This window comes from Nipponia nippon, unplaced genomic scaffold (assembly GCF_047370975.1).
Source record: "Nipponia nippon isolate SJK-2023a ecotype South Korea unplaced genomic scaffold, ASM4737097v1 scaffold_1, whole genome shotgun sequence".
Lineage (NCBI taxonomy): Eukaryota > Metazoa > Chordata > Aves > Pelecaniformes > Threskiornithidae > Nipponia > Nipponia nippon.
This window is the reverse complement of record NW_028262290.1, coordinates 134,440,715-134,460,563: the sequence shown is the minus strand read 5'-3', so window position 1 is coordinate 134,460,563 and position 19,849 is coordinate 134,440,715. Positions and strand designations below refer to the sequence as shown.

The window sequence follows — 19,849 nt, the reverse complement described above, 5'->3', positions numbered from 1 at the left end:
CCTCACTATAAGAAGGACGTCGAGGTGCTGGAGCATGTCCAGAGAAGGGCAACGAAGTTGGTGAACAGTCTAGAGAACAAGTCTTATGAGGAGCGGCTGAGAGAGCTGGGGTTGTTTAGTTTGGAGAAGAAGAGGCTGAGGGGTGACCATATTGCTCTCTACAACTACCTGAAAGGAGGTTGTAGCGAGGTGGGGGTCGGTCTCTTCTCCCAAGTAACGAGTGATAGGACGAGAGGAAATGGCCTCAAGCTGCGCCAGCTTAGACTGTATATTAGGAAAAACTTCTTCACTGAAAGGGTAGTCAGGCATTGGAAGAGGCTGCCCAGGGAAGTGGTTGAGTCTCCATCCCTGGAGGTATTTAAAAGACGGGTAGATGTGGTGCTTGAGGACATGGTTTAGTGGTGGACTTGGCAGTGCTAACGGCTGGACTCAATGATCTTAAGGGTCTTTTCCAACCTTAATGATTCTATGTTTCAATGATTTACATGTATGGCTAACTTCCTTGGGCTTCCAAGCCAGGTACCAAAGTAGTAAAGACCAAGACCCAGTGGGCACACATTGCCTTCCTTAGAGAACTCCTGGGATTAGTTTATGTTAAGATGATAGAAGCTTAGTTATAGTTATCAAGTAATATCTTTGGGGACTGGATGATGATATATTCAGTTGCTGTCTTAAAAATAGGGAGAAACTATGCTTGGTCTGCAATTTTAGCTAACTGGTAAGAGATTGGGGAATGTTTGTGTAAAAGAAAATATTCCAAGCAGAGGATTATTATTCCTGGGGTTACAGATTCTTTCAGTGTTGGGGAATGAAGAGAAAAGCTTGGAAAACAAATTGGGCATAAAATTTGTATAGTAATGGCGATAAATCAAGTGCATGAAGTGAAGTCTCAAAGTTACAAAAATCAGCATTTCTGGCTATTTATTCTGGAAAATAGTGATTCTTTTATGAAATTCATCAAAGCAAAATTTGAGTTAGGCTTCTGCTTTTGCCAGCTCATCTTAATTTCCTTAGATCCATGTTTTATTTTAAATATTTTCTGTTTATATAATGGTTGGGGTTTTGATCAATGCAGAAAACAGGCAATTTAACTCCTCTCCATTGACTGAGGCTTTTCTCGAGTATTTTGGGTGGGGTATTTTCCCCCTTAATTTCTTTCAACCACTGATCCTGGCTGTTGTTGCTGTGCTGTTTAGATCACATTCCTAACCATGCAATTGGTGGTGATAGGAGAACTTAATAATTACAGATTTTGATGCATCCTTAAGGAGTGACAAAGCTTTCAGGCAAACAAAACCATAATCTACTTGGCTTAGTTTTGGAAGTTGTTTGGCTCAGGATCTTTGGCTTCTTTTGGATTCCTGTAGCACCTAGGATGGGTCAGGTCGAAGTAACAGCTGGCAAGTGCTTTATTTACCAGTATGTAAAATTAAATGATTTAAACAAAACCTAAGTATTACAGTTCCAGGCTTGCTTAGATAAAAGCAGGTAAAGAAATATTTGACATAATGTTATTTTTTTCTAAGGTAATATTTTTTGTTATTATTTCTCATGTTTGCAGTCATGGGTGTGACTGAATTCTTCTCTGTGCTGCTAAAAATTGTTTCGCAAAGCTTTGCCACGTGCATGCGAATGTATGTTTTTATCTCCGAGCAAAATCCATTTTGCTATATCCATAGCAGTGTTGTCAACCAGACAACTTATATCATATTGTCATATAAGTTTCTTATTCTTTCTTTCCTGTCTTTTTGCTTTTTGTACGTAGTCTGATATTATACACCAGAGTGTATTTGAATTGATTCACACAGAAGACAGACCTGAGTTTCAACGACAGCTACATTGGGCATTAAATCCTGCCCAGTCTGCAGATTCTGGACCAAGCGTACAAGGTGAGAATGCAGCCAACTTATGTGTTTGCCTGTCTGATTAGTTGGCATTTTTTTAATTTGTGTAGATAAAAAAGATACCTCCATTCAAATTCCAGCTCTGTATTTACCAAAAGAATAAAACTGAGTTGCTCCTGTGCCAGAAATGCTGAAGGGCATGCCTGCCAGTGCCAGGGATGCCAGCAGAAAGCCGTGCACTGCTTATGGGGTACTAGAGCTACACTGGGTTAGGCACTCCTCAGCCACAAGATTTATCTGAGTTGGAGGACTTAATCAGAGCCCTTCAAGGAGCCTCCTACTGATGATTATAGTCTTTCCCTACATTCCCCCCAAGAAGTTGCCCATAGTCTCATTAATCTCCATGGAAGAATCGACTGAACAAACATGTACGCAGGGACTTTAAGGCACTCTTAACTACTCAGTGCTCCTAGTATGCTCCTGCCTGGCCAGCATCTCTTCCAGTCAGCTCTTCTTCTGACAGTAGCCAACTGTTGATACTAATTTTCTTTCGGCCTCACTAGCTGGCACCTTTCTCAGTAGTAGTTGGTCTTGCAGGAATAAAGTTGTGGCAATAGAAAAAGAACACAAATATTGGGATTGCTTGGGGAAAAAAAAAGTATTTTAGTGACTTCTTTGGTATAGATACTTGTGAAACACAAATGTTGATATATGCAGTGTATTAACCATTTTGAGGACACACTGAGTAATGTATATGCAGAGATTGTCAAGGATGTCAGAGTTGGCATTTTTGAAAGATGAGTTGGGATTTGCAAGCTGTTTCTTTGATGCCCTTTCTTCATAATCATTGCTTCTTCAGAGAGCATCTAACCTGTGTCAGCACCTCTTGGAGAAGCACTGCCTCAGAAGCATTGAAAATTCTCACCAGCAATTAGGCAATTAAAAAAAAAAAATAATCTGCAGCAGTAGGCAGTAAGGAAGTAAGTTTGCTTTTGTCTGTTGAGAACCACCCATATGACAAGTGTGGGAATACGTTCTTTTCTAATACCAAAGTTAGGTGGTAACTGTCTTGGACTACGAGTTATCTGACTTTCTGTACCTGTGGGATCAGCTCATAATGGTGGCTTTGGCCAATACCCAGTTCTGTAGACAGCTGTAACTTCAGATTATCCCTTTTCATACACATGATGAACTAGGGCCTTTTTTCTTTTTCTCCATACCTTGAAGTTTGTTCAGCAAAAATTGACCTTGCAGAGCAGTTCTTTTAAGGAAAAAAAAAAAAAGTATTTCCTGATTTTATCTGAAAAGCTGGATAACTCAGCATTCTTGTTGGATTTATATGGCTTTAGGTTGCAAGGCCTCTTAGTGAGCCATCAGCAACCTCATTTGACTCCAGTTCAGTCCCTTGAATTAATAGGATATTAAATTGAACTGACTTTTGGTCATGATTTGTTTTCCTTTGGGTTTGATTTGCCATTGTACAAACCACCTAGCCTATCTGTAAGTTTTTCCAGCTGTCCAAGAGACAGAATTTTGTTCCGGAGAACATAATGTGGTGTGTGATTAAGTGACATGCTCTCCCTGACTTCATCTCCAAGTCTGGAAGGTCAATATGGGTTCTTTCCTTAAAATCTGTATTCTTCTTTTGTCTGTGTATGGCAATCAGTTCTCTTGGAGTATATGGACTATTTTTTAAATTAGAGTATTTAGCACTCTAAAATAGCATTTTGCACTGTTTTTTCTTAATTTTCTGCGTGTATGAATTCCTAGGGAACGACCAGTTTGTGGTTTTTTTATATGTATTGCAAACAAGGTCACTTTGCTAAATTTGCTGTGAGGATACATGCTCTGGTATGTAGTCTCATGCAGAACATATGTATTCTATCAGAAGTTTATTGATTTACCTTCTGTTTTTACTTTATATTCCAAATGTTCAAGTCTGTTTTCTAAATGCCACTTAGCAGCAAATGCTTGTCCTGAAGTGGCAGAAGAATATCATGTTGTTATCCTAGCTGTCAATCATGTTGTTTTTGAGTTGTTTGGGGTTTTTTAAACAAACCAACAAACAAACAAAACCCACAAAACACAACTGCTTCGGTTCCTCTGGAGAGGTAACTATGGTGTTTTCTTGATCAGCACAGCCCAGAAATATTTTCACTATTTAGTAGGGGGTTTTTTGCATCCATTAGAGAAAGTACTCACATTGATTTATTGTGGTGGTTCCCTAAAGATGCTTCTTTTTATTTATCACTACAGCTTTCACCTGGCTGTCTGGAAAGTAACAGTTTCACAGTTTGATACCATCTACTGAGCTTTTGAATACTCAGTTATAGTTACACTCCTATAGTTACTATGCCTTTTGCAGATCCTGCTGTTGCAGAAATGTGGATGTGCTCTCTGCTGAGAACTCTGCTCTCTGCAGCTGGATCAGAAGCTAGATTGTTGACAAACACAAAGAATAAATTAAAAAATAAACAAAACCCCAAAACAAAACACCAGAAAACACCACTTAAAAAAAAAATAAACTGCATGCAGTTTTAAAATACCATAGCTTGTAAAATATAATCCCGTCAGAAGAACTGATGCTTAACCTAGTGTTATAATCAGTATAGGTTCTGAGGATGTTTCCAGTTTACATTGTTCTTGCTCAGGTCATGACCTAATCCTCTGTTTATGAGATGGAAGATAATTTGTTATAGATAGCCTTCACTAGGTGTTCTTCTAAAAATAACTCGTATAAATAATACTTTCCTGTAGGAGATAATGGCTTTTCACAGCCAGCAACCTATTATAACCCAGACCAACTTCCTCCAGAGAATTCTTCCTTTATGGAAAGGAATTTCATCTGCAGGTTACGATGCCTCCTGGATAATTCATCTGGGTTCCTGGTGAGTACAGAGTTATGTAAAAACTTCCACACATGCTTGCAAGATGGCAATCTGCATTATCCTTACAATATGTACAGCAACTTACTTTATTTGGTAAGTCTCCATAGATATCTGGGCTGCTTGAACCAGTATGTTTCAGTTAGTGACACTAAATGTGTCCCCTTCAACATGCTGTTACAACCAGGTGCAAGTTCTCTCATTTCTCATGGCTCAGTTTCCTCAGTGAAATATGAATGAGCATCTGCTTTTGTAAAGTACTCTGTGATTTGCAGATAAAAAAGCATTACAAAGATTATTTTCAGTTGGGTATCTTGAGATGCAATAAGTCATAATAGCTAACAGAACCATAGTTTTCTCTTACTTGGGAAAGTCTGTGCTTGCTCTTTTTAATACATTTTTTTGTTTGTTAATGCTGTAGATTTTAAAAGAAATATGGGTTTATCACCCTCTAGGTGACTTCTTACAAATAGAATTGTTTATATAGGATTTTGCAATTGTACACATTGCATACTTTATACTAATGACTGACAGAAATGCAAGAGAAATAATGTTATGTTAATTGTACGTATCTATATATAATTCCATGTCCATTAGAATATTAAAAGATCTATTGCTATTATGTGTTTGGGTTTGTGTGGGTTTTTTGGTTTTTGTTTTTGGTTTTTTTTGTTACAAAACAACCTTTCCATTAGTTCTTTTTCCATTGAGTTTATTAGTAGATCTCAAAGTGACAGGCTCAGGGGTCCAACAACAGTATTCTGTACTTGTTAGCTAACTTTTGTGTATGCCATGCTAGAAAGCTTGAATCTGATGGGTGTTATGTTTTACATCATAACAGAAATATCTTACTCTTAAATGTCTCCAACATATAACAATTATTTGTTTTCCTCATCCTAAGGCTATGAATTTTCAAGGACGATTAAAGTTTCTCCATGGTCAAAACAAGAAGGGGAAGGATGGTGCTACTTTGTCTCCTCAGCTTGCTCTGTTTGCAGTAGCTACTCCCCTGCAGCCACCATCTATCCTTGAGATACGAACCAAAAATTTCATCTTCAGAACTAAACACAAACTGGATTTCACACCTACTGGCTGTGATGCAAAGTAGGTGTAAATTATTCTGCATAATGCTCTAATAACAATTTGCTGATAAGTTTCAAGTATGTATTTGAAGTATAAAGCTGGCTACTGTTTCAGTCAATACTGATAATTGTTTAGGAGCTGTTGGGATTTTTCTCTTCATCCCTCCTAGTAAGTAAAGAGAAATGGGATTGTCATCGTGTACTTCCTTGAAAGGGCATATTGCTTTCTGATTCTCAATCATTAAAATAACAAAACAGCAACCCCCCAAAAAAACAAAACAAAAAACCCCAAAAGACAGAATACTAATGAATTGGGGAAGAAGAAAAGTTTAACGTTTAAATGTGGTTGAAATTTGGTTTTAAAACTGATAGAACAAGTGTTTCATTTTGTTCTAAATGCATGTTTTCTCCTTCAGTTCAAATAGATATAAAATACAATGGAAATGTTATTTACTTCAAAATAAACAAATGAAGTCCTTCTTTATACTATGACTTTTACCCATTTCCAAACCATTCTTTTCCCTATATAAAAACTGGAAACACCATTGCATTACTACATCAACATAACATAACTATGCATCAACATGGCAAGAAGCCCATTAAGATGCTTATCAAAAGAAAAGCCTCTGACCTCCTTCCTTCCTTCTCTCCTCCCTCCTATTTTTGAGTGATAATACTTCCAGCTTTCAAACTCATTTTCAGTGGAATCTCTCATATGGATTTCCATGTCTACTTATAGAATAATGTAGAATGAAATTACTCTGTATTCTGTCTACTGATAAACCAAAATGTTTTTCTTGGGTTCTATAAACTGGTATGAGTAAAAGTTAACAAAATGTTAACACAGGCTTTTCTTTCTTCTGTTTGATTTTTTTCATTATGCTTCACTTGAAACCTTCAATTTTTGTCACGTTTTGTGCTCTTGCATATATTGTTCCCCATCCCTACTTTTTCCTTTTTTTTCCCCTCTATTTCTTTGTTCCAAATCCTGTTTTAGTCTCTTTTTGACTATTTCATTCTATCATGTATCTCTTAGTGCTCACACAAATGCTGTTAAGTTCTTCATCTCCCTGACCTCTAGTAAAGTACTTTAATTTTAGCTACCAGGGTCAAACATGACTCTATTGCCAGTATTCCTCTGAGGTGTGTCTTAGAAAGCTTAAATGCAAACACAGAGGTCTGAAACCACTCAATAGCAAAAGGGTTGTAGTTCTGAGATATGCCCCGTTTTGAATTTTAAGCTACTACAAATACTAATTTAGGCAAGAAGTTTTAGGTAACTAAAATTAAGGCCCTACTTAATTCTACAGGAGAGCACCTATAGATAAATGCTATGAAATAGGGTGAGGCAAACAGTGTCTTTCATTGCAACAAATGGGAGCTTCTTGCTATAAGTGAATATGTTCCAAAGTATGGAATTAAGAGTCCAGCTGAACCGTAGACATACTCTTTTTTTCATTTTTAATGATCTAATAATTTTGTGAACCCATTCCTAGTCACTGAAGGCAACTTGGGGGACTAATAAAAATTTTATGATTTGCTAACTGTATTTTTTCTTAGAACTGTCATGCTTCCGCATACAATTGATATTGCAACAAAATGTAGTTAGCATTTACGTCTGAAGTGTTCTAGCCGTAATTAACTTCCTTGGCATTTGTTCTATGAGTTTGTTCATCATCAGTGTTGCAATTTTTTGTTTTTACCTTCCAGAGGAAAGATTGTCCTGGGATACACTGAAGCAGAGCTGTGTATGAGAGGAACAGGATACCAGTTTGTTCATGCAGCTGATATGCTTTATTGTGCTGAAAATCATGTCCGAAGTAAGCTTCATTCCCTAAGAAAGGCTGAAAAATCAAAGCATAGATGATATTCATACTGAAAAAATACTATGAAGTACTCTTTGTTAATGAACAATTTTTTTTTTTTAAAAAGAGCACTGTTCATTTCATGTGATCTTTTCCTCCCTATAAAAATTTATACTGGATGAAGAAATAGTTAATATTCCTATCTAGACCCTTTTAGGTTATATATTCTAGTTTCTGTCACATCTTGCTCTTCTCACTTCCTCCTCTGCTCAACCCAACTTCTGCTATTTCAACAACTTCCTTTGGGCAAAGGGACTATTTCAAAGATAGCTTTCCTGTTAGGAAGTTAAATAAAGCATTTTCTTTTGATATCAGTGTAGGATTTTTAACAGAAATTAATCTCTGATAATTTAGCATGCTAGTGTCCTCTACATTTCTAGTTTTGGTTCTTGGCAGCTTGATTTGGTTTAAGTAACAACTTAAGGAGAGAAGTATAATGTTTTAAGCTAAGGAAATAAGTGTCAGCTATCTGATATGTAACTATTTAGTGGACTTCTTTCTTTCCTTTTTTGTTAGCTGTAACGTATTTGTCTTTGGAAGTTATAGAAACATCTTCAGGATATTTTGGTGCTTCTTCTTTTCTACTAACTTCTCTTGAAAAACTGTTTTTTCTTTTGTCCCCTTATATACAATTAAATAACCCTCCTCAGTAGGTTAGTTCTCAACCTGTATTAAGCAGGTTTTCTGTTTCAGGTATAGCTCAGTCACTGTTGCCTATCAGTGGTTTTGTTTGTTTGGTAAGGAATAAGAAAGAAAATATTGCCAGAATAGAATGGGATGAAAGTTTTGTTTGAAATTTTGGTTTGAAACTTTGTCTTAAAACTGCTTTTGCTCCATTTCTGATGCCAAGATAAAAAAAAAAGTCTTGTAGCAAAGATTATTTTTTGTTAGGATTCTTAAACTTTCCCAATATTTTTTAAATTTAATTTTTCTGTCTAGAAATGCAGTTTTTTCAGCAATGTACAATGAAAATGTATGTTTATCAAATGATAGTGGGAGTGAAAAATAACGGATTGTGAGGTACCTCTGCATTAATCAGTCAAAATGTGAAAGAATTTGATTCAGAGCTAATGTGTTTTCTAATATCTTAAATAATAGTTACTTTGTGGATGTAAAAGAAACTTAGGCTTTTGTCATTTACGTGTTCTAGTATTTATTAATTTCTGTTATTGCAGAAATAATGGATGAAGCTCCATGTAGGATATTGCCAAGCTGTAGTGGGTATCTTACAATTGCTTGCAGTTTTGGCTTTTATATTACCAGCAAATTAAAGTAGACATCTTAAAGTGATTGATCATCCTGTTTCACTAGGAATACATTAGTGCCACACAGAAATGGGTGACTGAGGACATGAGATTTGTAAAATTGCTCTACAAATGGGATTACTTTCATGACATGCCGGATTTTCCTATTTTTGTTCACGGGACAGTAAACAGTATGCTTACTCTTTAACTCTAGTGATGAAGACAGGTGAGAGTGGAATGACTGTATTTAGGCTTCTAACCAAAGAAAATCGATGGGCCTGGGTACAGGCAAACGCACGTCTTGTCTACAAAAATGGAAGACCAGATTACATCATTGCCACGCAAAGACCTCTTACGTAAGTCATCATCGTATAAAGTATTATCCTTCAAAAACTGAGAACTTTTAAGCTTGTTTATGTTCAGAAAAGACTTCTTTATTTTTAAATAAACTCCCTTTAAATGCTGAACTCCAAAAAGAAAACCTCTTTCAATTTGCTAACAAGCATTGAAAAGAATTCTGATATTTCAGTACTTATGTGGCATAGTCCTTTATGTGTAAAACTTCAGACATTTTGATTTCATATAAAGAAAACAAGCAGTGGTACAAGCACCAAGTTATTCCATTCAGCCTATTTTTAATTCAGTATCCCTGTTAGCAAAAATTAAGTTATCCAGCTGCAGTTGTGTAGAAGAAACAACAGATAATTTCTTTGTTAAGTCCTTTATGGTGCTGAACTAAATTCTATGTAATATGGAATTCAGCATTGTTATACAGGTTAAATAATTTTTGCTAAGGAGTCTGTGAAATGGAGAAAAGAGGTTTCATTACTGAAGTATTCATTTACTTGGTATGCCAAGAAAAACATAATGTGTGGAACAAAGCCCGCTTATTTTCATTTCCACTCATAACGCACAGAAAATGTTGTATGCTATCTAGATTTAATTACAAATGTAATATGTAAAGGTGGTATTACAGTCATAAGCTCCTTATTTCACAATCTGCCTCTTGGTTTAACTCAAGCCAAGTTGAGCTGGAATAGCGAGGAATTTGAAAAACGCCTACCAATACAACAGTTCATTTTTTTTTCAATATTAATTCCAGAGGACAAAAAGATTACAGTAACTGTTTAGTACTGCAGATTTATGCTATATATCTGATTTATTTTCAGAGATGAAGAAGGGGCAGAACATCTACGGAAGCGTAACATGAAGTTGCCCTTCATGTTTGCTACTGGTGAGGCTGTGTTATATGAGGTATCTTTCCCTATGTCGAGCCTTATGGATCCCTCTCAGCTAAAGAGTAAAAGCACGACAGGAAAAGGGGCCAAAGCAACGCTACACAATGATTCCGTGGATCCAAACTCCCTCCTAGGTGCCATGTTAAGGCAAGATGAGTCTGTGTATCTCTGCCCTCCAGCATCACATAAACTTTCCTTTGAGCGGAACTTGTTTGCAGACAGCAGGGATGAACTGGGCGGTGTTCGAAGTGGCTGGACGGATAATCTTCTACCTGCTGGAAATCACAACATTCTCAAACGGGAGCTAATGGAGTGTTCCCAGGAGAGTACCGTTCCACTTCCTGAAGACAGTGCAGCACTCTTTCAAGATAACAAAACCAGTGATTTGTACAGCATCATGAAAAATCTGGGTATTGACTTTGAAGATCTAAAGTGTATTCAGCAGGATGAGGAGTTCTTTAAAACTGAATTATCTGGTGTGGATGATATTGGGGACATTGACATAACTGATGAAATCCTGACTTACGTTCAGGATTCCTTAAATAAGTCTGACTTCTTATATTCAGGTTGTAACCAGCAGCAGCCCCTGGTCCAGAATGAAGGTTGCTTTGTACAGCAAGAGTTAGATCCACATCAGCTTCATCAGCACGAGAAACAGCTCATGGACCAGCAACAGCAGCAGCAACAGCAGCAGCTCTGTCAAAAGATGAAACACATGCAAGTCAATGGGATGTTCACAGATTGGAGCTCTGGCACCAGCATGCCTCTTAGCTGCTCGCAGCAGCAGCCCCAGCAATATGTACTCCCTGGCATGCATGCCTCTACACCTGAGTTCTCTTACAAATCAGAAGTAAACACTTCCCCTTACGCGTGTAGGCAAGAGTTTATTCCTTACAAGCAACCCACAGTGATGACGCCACAGCTTTCTAATTTTGCTCAAATGGAATTCCCTGTAGCAGGTTTTGACAGATCGACCTATTCTGCTTCTTCCAACTTGCAGGATTTTCTCAGTTGTTTACAGCAAGACCCTGAAAATCCTGAGTGTGGGATGAACTCTGAGTCAGTTATGCTAACTCCTCAAACATGCTATGCAGGCGCTGTTTCTATGTACCAGTGCACCCAAGAAGCACAGCCCAGCTGCGTGGATCAAATGCAATACGATCCTATTATGGCAAGTCAACAAACGTTGTTGAACAAGGTAAGGTAAACAGCATTGCCACATTGCTTGCATTTTGAATTGTTTTTATTGTTTTGGGTGGCTACCGGGCTGCAGAGTTTGTCATAATTGAATCACTGAGTTTGAAACTAATGGGTTAGCAGTGTGTGAATGTCCTTGCTTTATTTATTCATTAGATTGAAGACAGTTGCCTTTGGTCAAGCTTTTATGTACACGTATCCGCATCCTGGTAGCTCTCTTTGGCAGTATCGAAGCAAGAGTGAGTGAACTAGTCTGTTGTACCTACCAGTAATTTTCCCAGTAGGCACAAATGAAAAGCAGATTGGTCAAAAGCTTGGTATTTTCTTATATACCTTTTCTAGACGAGTGGAATTATCTCAGTAGTATTGTCTGGCATGTTCATTTTCATGAAATATGTTGTAAGGATCCAGAAAAATATCTTGGTTTTAAATTATGTTAGTGTTCTCCAGGTACTCAGATTCTTCGATGATTTTTAGGATTGCTTAAAGTATCAGATTATAATATCACATAAATAGCATGAAATATTATGAACTACTGCATTTCTACATGCAATGATACTGCAAAAATATTTTTACACTTTGCCATAAGTGAAAGTCAGATTGTTTTTCAAGCTGCTGTTGAAATTGTCTGCTGAAGACAAAAGAGCAGCAAAAAATTATATTCACAGTGGTTAAGTTGGACCTTTTTCACACTGGGCTAAGGAGAATGCACAATAAAAGCTGTAGAAGAGAGGAGCCTGGCTGTAGCAAAGACTACAGTTTTAAGCACAGTTCTTCATAGGTAAAATTAACTTAGAATTAAAAAAATTCAATTACTAAGGCAGTTCCTGATTCTGAATAACCTTTGTTGAAGTAGTTTAAATTGTACCATTTATTTCTGTTAATGCTGCTCAAGTACAGAGCTACAATTCTCTTTTTTATTTTTACCTCAGTGAGTTAATATTCTAAAGTACTGATCCTATAAATGCTTATGCACATGCATAAGCATTTACAGAATTAAAGTATTAACTGGCATTTAACCTACACAAGACAGAGGTGAGGAATGCAAGTAGAACATACCCAGTTTTTCAGTATGCTTAATACAAGTACAAAACATATCCTTTTTAAAACTGTTTCACTAGTGGAAAAAACATAATTGCAGAATTACAGAAATTTAGCTAAAATATAGGACAGTTCAGCAAGATGAATAGCTTCTGCCTGGGTCCCCAAGGGCTGTAATAGCATGAAGTGACTTTGGCAAACCGCAGTGTGCCAGCCTGCACAGTGCTTGGCTGTACGTTGCCTGGCTGTGGTCAGTGTTACTAGTCCTTCATAGTCCTTGATAATAGGGTTGCAAAGCAGTTCCAGGGTCATCCAAGTTCATCCTTATAGTATAGAATTGTTCTTTTCACAACAGCTATACTGGTGTGGTGCATCAGTTTTGAACAGCCAGCACATAAGCAATTCCATTTCTTTCTTTTTAATGGTTGGTTTCAAATTCATTTATTTTGTAGATTATTTTGTTGTTATGCTGCCTTGGTTTTGTTATGTCCCCTTTTTGTTATTTTCTTGCTTACTTTTTCTTATCTATCTGTAAAAAGTTTAATGACTAAGCATCTCTGAATGCAATAAATGAATACATCTATTACTTCATATTTACTAGAACACTGTGCCACAACAACAATATTGCATTTAGCTTGTTTGTCGTAAAAAATGAACAAGGGCCACTTTGTGAAAAGTTATCCTTACTTAAGTTTTTCAGAGGCAAATTCAGCTCCTCTTGCTGTGGTATACCCATGCTGTGTGGATCTGGATAGCATTGCATAAGCAGAAGCCTGGTGCAGAACTGATGTTGCCCTTGTGCACGTTAGCTCCTGTTTACCTATGAAGAGAACTGCTGAATGTTTGTCCAAATGAGCTTAAAAGAGGAGCACGCTTCTTGCTGAGACAAGGAAGGATTATTCCTCCAACCCCTTTTGTAAAAGGGTGATCGTAGATAGCAGATAGCTATCTCCAAGTCCTTGCAGATCCAAAACTTACATGTGCCAACTGCTTGTTCCTAAACCAAATAGCATTGACTTTTGCAGCCCATACTGCTATACACTGTTCACATGAAAAAAAACAACATCTCTTGTATCAGACTACTCAGTTTTGACATCTAGTCACATCTGCCAATTAACGTTTTTATAGATTGAGGGCAAAGTAAGGCTCTCTGTAAACCCAAGCTGTTATATTAAGAAATGTTTTAAGTAGAAACTCTTTTTTTTTTTCTACCTAGAAATGTCATTGCTCCAGGGAAAGATAACCCTATATTTATATATGCTTGTATTACAGAGGTTGTATTTAGCCTTGTATCAGAGGAGTTAAGAACTTTAAAGTATGTGAACCCATTGGAACTAGTAAGTCACAAGTATAGCTGCTGCACTTGAAGTAATCTTGTAAAATATCCCCTGTTCCAAAGCCATGATGGCAAATAATATCCATTTCTTTATTGTAAACAGGGAGAATGTATCACTACTTACAGTAATAAACTTAAGGTTTGATTTTATTGCTAATTGGTAACTTTAGTAAAGATGCGACTAAGCAGATAGGATACTACTGTCTGAGCCTACATTCACACAGCCAAACCAAAGTAGGGCAGTCTTTGTGGCTGGATTTAGCACACTGACATCCCTATCAACACTTGGAGTCTAGAGAGAGGACAGACGTTGCTACGCAAGCCATGATTGCTATCCTTTCCTCAGCCTTCTAACTCCCATCAGTTTCTAAGTGAAAAGACTAGGGGATTAGAAAGCCAGAAGGGTCTATTGTGGTCATCTCCCTTGACCTTCTGCCTAACTTGTAATTGCAGTAGGATCATAGCCGATGTAGTCTAAAAACGCTTCCAGTAATGGAGAAGGGCAGAAAGGCCTTAGATAATTTGGTTGCTTGTTTAAGGTCGGTGTTCCTTTATTAAACAGGAGAAACCTTGCTAATTACTAGATTCTGTGTTGAGAACTTTCTTAGAAATTTCAATGTGTGCTCGTCTTGTTAATGAAGAATATTGAAATAATCTGCTTCTGTCAGAAGTAATCCTAGCTTATGTTATTGTAGCTGTCTTTAGAAGTATGGTGACTTTGATTAAAAACATAATTCACGTGGCAATAGTCTTGTTAAAGACTTAGAAGAACTGTGCACAGTTAGTCAAATTTCAGTGTTTGCGTTGAAGGAAATAAGTTTCCAGAAGCCAGCATATTTTGATAGATGAACAAGTGTATAACATATGTTTTAAGGACAAACCTTGAATGAATGGGTATTTACAATATAAGTGACTCCTGAAGTGATAATGGAAATACTTTAAATATTTTGTTGTATTTTCTTTGCATGACTGAATGGAGTATTTTGTAGGTAAAGTGACTTTTCTATAGCATGACAGGAAGCATTACATCAGATGATTAAAGTAATCCTATGAACAATTATGTCAAGACTGATGAAAGCCATTCATTGCTTATACTTGGCATTGTCAATATGAAGACCGTTTGTCAAAAAAGCCCACCCTACGATGGCTCAGCCTGTAGATTGAATGCAGTACACTTCAGTTGACGAATAGGACTGCATGTGCATTCCTGGAAGAGCTGTAAAGTCTGGATCCCATTGCAGACATAAAAATATGTAAATAGGTTGCTTTTAAAATGTAACAGCTGGACGTGGAAATTAGGAGTGCTCAGTCATACTGTAATTTCTACAAATGGAAACTATATTACACTTTAGATAATAGTGATGTTTCTTTACTTAGCCAGAAGTAGGACTCCCACTGACTTCAACATGGGTAAGTTTCACTGATGAGTCAGACCCTACTTTAATGCAAATTAACTTCTCATCATTCATCATTAAAAAAAAAAAGTTTTAAAGCTATTCATTACATTTAAGATGATTTCATCCAATCTGTGTCTTTAGGAGGCTTTTTTAAAACTTATAAATAAATCAGTAACCATTTATATTGTCTTTTTTCCTGCCAGTTCCAAAACTGTTTCAATGGAGGAAATGTAAATGAAGCATATCCCTCTCAGTTAGACGTGATCGGTAATGCACAGACTGCCACGCATCTTCAGCCTCTTCATCATCCGACAGAACCCAGATCCTTCTCAGATTTGGCATCTAGTGGATTTATGTGATTCAGATCTAGAGCTCCATCTGTGATTTTGTCTGGGCATCAGGCTGCTCTGAGGAAAAGCTTGATAAGTCTATCTTTGAGCATTGGACTTGAACAGCTAAATTACATTTTGAGAATGAGGTTGGTTGCACTATATACTGGTGGATATGTAATCCAAGACCTAGCTTTTTAGAGTGACAGGTGGAATTAAAACTTCTGACTAAAAGTATGCATGTGCTGTTTTCCATCAGATTGACTGTGTCATTGCAGTGTGGATTACATATGTACTACAGACGATGTCATGCTATACAACATAAGATAAGGCAAATGGTTTTGTTGTTTAGAAAATAATTGGGCACTTTACAAATAGCATCAATGGCACAAGGAAGATGATTTCACATGTGGATTATTTCCAGACTTTATTTTTTAAAAACTATTAAAAAGCTCTGAATTCATGAGAATCAAAAGCACTTAATTTTAATGCATACTAAGCTCTTTAATCACTTATTTTATATTTAAATCCTTTCGTTTTAAGTCTCCATTTCTAGCACTTTAATAGAATGCTTAATACAAGGATATGATATGCAACTTCAGGTTTTCTATGAAACAGACCCTTGCATTCCTCCTTTTCTTGTCAACCTTAAGTGCCTCACAATTTAGCTACCTTGTTTTCTGATGGGAGCTTATTTTAGCAAAACTCACTATAAATGTCATCCATATTATGTGAACTGTGATCTAACATCTACAGTGCTACTGGCTGTATCTTTTTTTTTTTCCCCCACCCTAAAGATAATTTGTTTAGAGAATGACTTAATTCTTTATCTGTGGATTTGTTACACTATTATCAGGAGTTAATAATGTTCTGAATTTAGTTGAGCTAAAGAGTTTTGGTTTATTCTATACTGCTTTTCTGCTTTCTTCAGGTAATACAGGGTATATTAAAAAAGCAGATTTTGCTGAGAGGGAGGAGCAGATCCTCAGGATTAGTTTTAGATTATTAATGCTGAAAAACATGTGCCTTATCTTGTGTTAAAACGCTCATAATGTTCTTTAGAAATAATACAAGGCTGCTCTATGCAAATACTTTCATTAAAATGGATATTAAAAAGGATTTCATTTTAAATAAGGGGGAAAGGAGTATCAATAGCGATGGCTATTGATGTTTACTTTGACTGCAGTTTTCAATGTTCGTAGTGGGGAAAGGGTCAGTTTTGGTTTAAACTTTATCCCTAGCAAATTGCACTGCAAAGTACAGAGAGGTTATTCTTTCTATGTACGTTGATCCATTTGAAAAGCTTTGTGCAAAATATGAAATTGGGAAAAGAAAAAAGTCATTAAAGAAGTTCTCCTTGTAATAGGTTTTATTTTCAGGAAAAAAAACTCACATCCACAAAAACATTCTAAGTTTTTGTTTTGTTTTTATCTGAGAGAATTGTTAGAATTGCAGACACCAATGTTTGGTGGAAAATAATAATCTACATGAAAAATACAGAAATGTGTATATGTTCAAAATATTTCATACTCTTGTGTGTTGTATAGTTCATATATAATAAAATGTCTTTGTAAAATATTTTAAGCCAGTTAATTTTAAAGTGTTACATCATTATATGTTAAGAACAATTTTATTACATTTGTTATATATAATATAAAATGGCAATTTAGCCAGTTTGTTTAAAATGGGCAAAAGTAAATTGGCTCCCTCCAGACAGTTGTTAATATTGTTTAATACAAGGACAATCACTTAAACTTGGAATCCTTTCGTAGCTGAAACATGCTTTCTTTGAAGAAGAGCATATTTTCTTCTATTATGTGTGATATGATATGCTAGGCCAAACTTCTAATTCAGTTACAACTTTTCAGATTAATAACTTCAGCAGTTCTTTTAAGTGAAATTACCATATATGAAAGGGACATTAAGGAAGCAATGACTATCCAGGAAAAGCCCATGAAGACATTGTGGGTTGTATTACAAGGTTGCTTTTTTTTAACGTTTCAGATTTTGTTTTCACCACAAGACATCAGTAACAGATTTAATTAATATCATTTGAATTAATTTGTGATTCTGTTATTTCTTTAATTGAAGGTCTTGTTTTAAGCCAATATCTGAAACGTCTTCCATATCTAGCTAGTGTATCATGTTTGCATTTGAACTTGAAAATTAGAAAAATGCTGTAAAACCAGAAGGTTCAAAGGGATATAATGTATGTTTTACACCTTACAAACCAGTATATATCCTGTTTATGAATTTAGTTAAACCAAATACATGTTGTCCTATCACTAAGTGCCAAGGATGCAGTACTACAACTGTGCTGCCCTACTTACTGTAAACAAATTAGTTGTTCATATGCATATCAGCGTATTTTGTGCATTATGTTATGTGTACAATATTGACTGTATTAGTGCACTCTTGATCTGCACAAAACTGTACCTACAGTGCACAGATGTTTCTAAATTGGATCTCTATTAGCCCTTCAGGTCTGTTATAGGTAAGATTATAACCCAGTGTTGGTCAGTATTACTATCCATTTTTGTACCAGTTTTCTTAGCTTGTTTTTCTTTCAGTTCTTATCTCTCCTTTGCTATGCCTGCACATACCATGCCGTACACCTCTTGCGTTAAGGTATGGTTTTGTAGCGCTCTTGCTCATCTTCAGTAAAGTTTGTAAGACATAATATATGGTAATAAAATAATCACTTGAATGTAGCTGAAATGTATGTTGTTTTACTGCAAAAATGTTTGATTTCCGCAGTATACAGAAAGATACCTTATACAGTTACTAATATCTTTTGAGAGCTCGTCATCTAATAGTTTACAAAACTATCGTTATTTACATCACTGTGGACTTTGCACTTCTCTGAGTATTAGATGCAAATACAATGTATATAATTTAGTGGTGAACAAATGTGTATTTGTCCATGGAATTACCATTTTATACTTGCATGGAAATGAGTTTATAAATAAACTTTGTAAATAGTAAGCCACAATTAGCAGTTGGTAGGCTTCTATATTCATTGCTTAGTGACAGTAAATCCACAGTTGAACAGTACTGAGGCAGGAATAGATTTCTGCAATAGATGCTGCTAAAAATAAGCAGCATTTTCTGTTTTGAGATTTGTAGCTGGCCATTGGTAACCTATTTACTGTTTATTGCTATTTCATAAATAGTGATTTTAAGAAAACAATTCTTTTGGTTTATTTCTAATTACTGATATCACTGTTTCCTGTGTGCTATATTGGCTTTGCATGATAATCTTTTAAAATCAGTTGTAAGGCTGAATCAAATGTTTCATTGTAATCCCCTATGTGGTTTACCAAATTTACAATAGTTCTTTGGCTTAGTGACATGATGGACAAGAATTTAATTGGTTTCAACTATGTTATTATCTTGTAATGTATTAAGACACATCTTATTCAGGATCAGTACTAGGCTATGACCTCTGTATGTAGGTCCTCTTGTTTAGTCTTCTTGAGTAGCACAAAAAGACAAGCCAAGATACAAGGGTAATTCAACAAGACTGTAAATCTATTGACATCTGGAAATAATCAGGCAATAATGTAGGCAACATAGGCCATCCTTTTTTGTAGTCTGTTGATTTGTTGAAAGGATACCTTCAAGCCACATATCAACCTGTTTCCAGAAGTGTAAGACCTCACTATCCAGTTTTGTTTGAAGGAGGGAGACAACTGTCTTCTGGACTAAGCCATTTTCTTTATGATTTATGGAATTCCACTTCTATTTCTAATTCAGCACGAAAGTTAACCACCATGGTGGTACATAACCTGCAGTAGTCCACTGGGTCATAAGCTCAGGCAGTTTGTTGATGGAAGTCATCATCTTACTTGAGGCTCTGTCAGAAGGACGCTTTCCCAAATAGATCTTTTGGAGATGCATTTTCCTAGTGAGGAACCACATTTCCCACTCACACACTTAAACTGAGAGCTGTTTTATTCTCAGGTGATTTTGGTCACCTGAGAACTGGCTTATTAAGTTAGGTTAAAGTTACTATCTAGAATAAGAGCTTGAGTCCACTTTTAGTATTTTTATTCTGTTCGTTGATTAAGTTGACAAATTATCTTCCTGCCTTCTTCCCTCTCTACCTAGGCATCCTTCCCTGCAAACTGGCACTTCTAGTGCTAAATAAGTAACACTAGACCAAAACAGCTTTAGACATCCAAAATACAAGTTGACATCTAAAACTAATAATGAAATTCCACGCATTGTATACTCTGCATAATCTGAATATTTAATGATTTCCAGCATGGGCCACTGTCCACTTTTTCCCCCTTTCATTTCTGTTACTTCCAGTGAGCAATATTCACTTGGATTGCTTACCAGGGAATCTGAGCCAGCTCTCCAGAAAAACATCCATTCTTCCTCTCAAG

At 36.3% G+C, this 19,849-nt stretch overlaps 1 protein-coding gene across 1 annotated transcript in view; it reads left to right on the top strand.

Moving 5' to 3' along the window:
* Positions 1–18,439, top strand: part of AHR (aryl hydrocarbon receptor) — a 67,023-nt gene extending 48,584 nt beyond the window's left edge. The window contains exons 5-11 of the mRNA XM_087773737.1: positions 1,766–1,889; positions 4,602–4,732; positions 5,631–5,833; positions 7,522–7,631; positions 9,135–9,276; positions 10,090–11,356; positions 15,333–18,439. Of these exons, the coding sequence (XP_087629863.1) occupies positions 1,766–1,889; positions 4,602–4,732; positions 5,631–5,833; positions 7,522–7,631; positions 9,135–9,276; positions 10,090–11,356; positions 15,333–15,488 (2,133 nt within the window). The 3' untranslated portion in view covers positions 15,489–18,439. The remainder of the gene's footprint in view (positions 1–1,765; positions 1,890–4,601; positions 4,733–5,630; positions 5,834–7,521; positions 7,632–9,134; positions 9,277–10,089; positions 11,357–15,332) is intronic.
* The last annotated feature ends 1,410 nt before the right edge of the window (positions 18,440–19,849 follow it).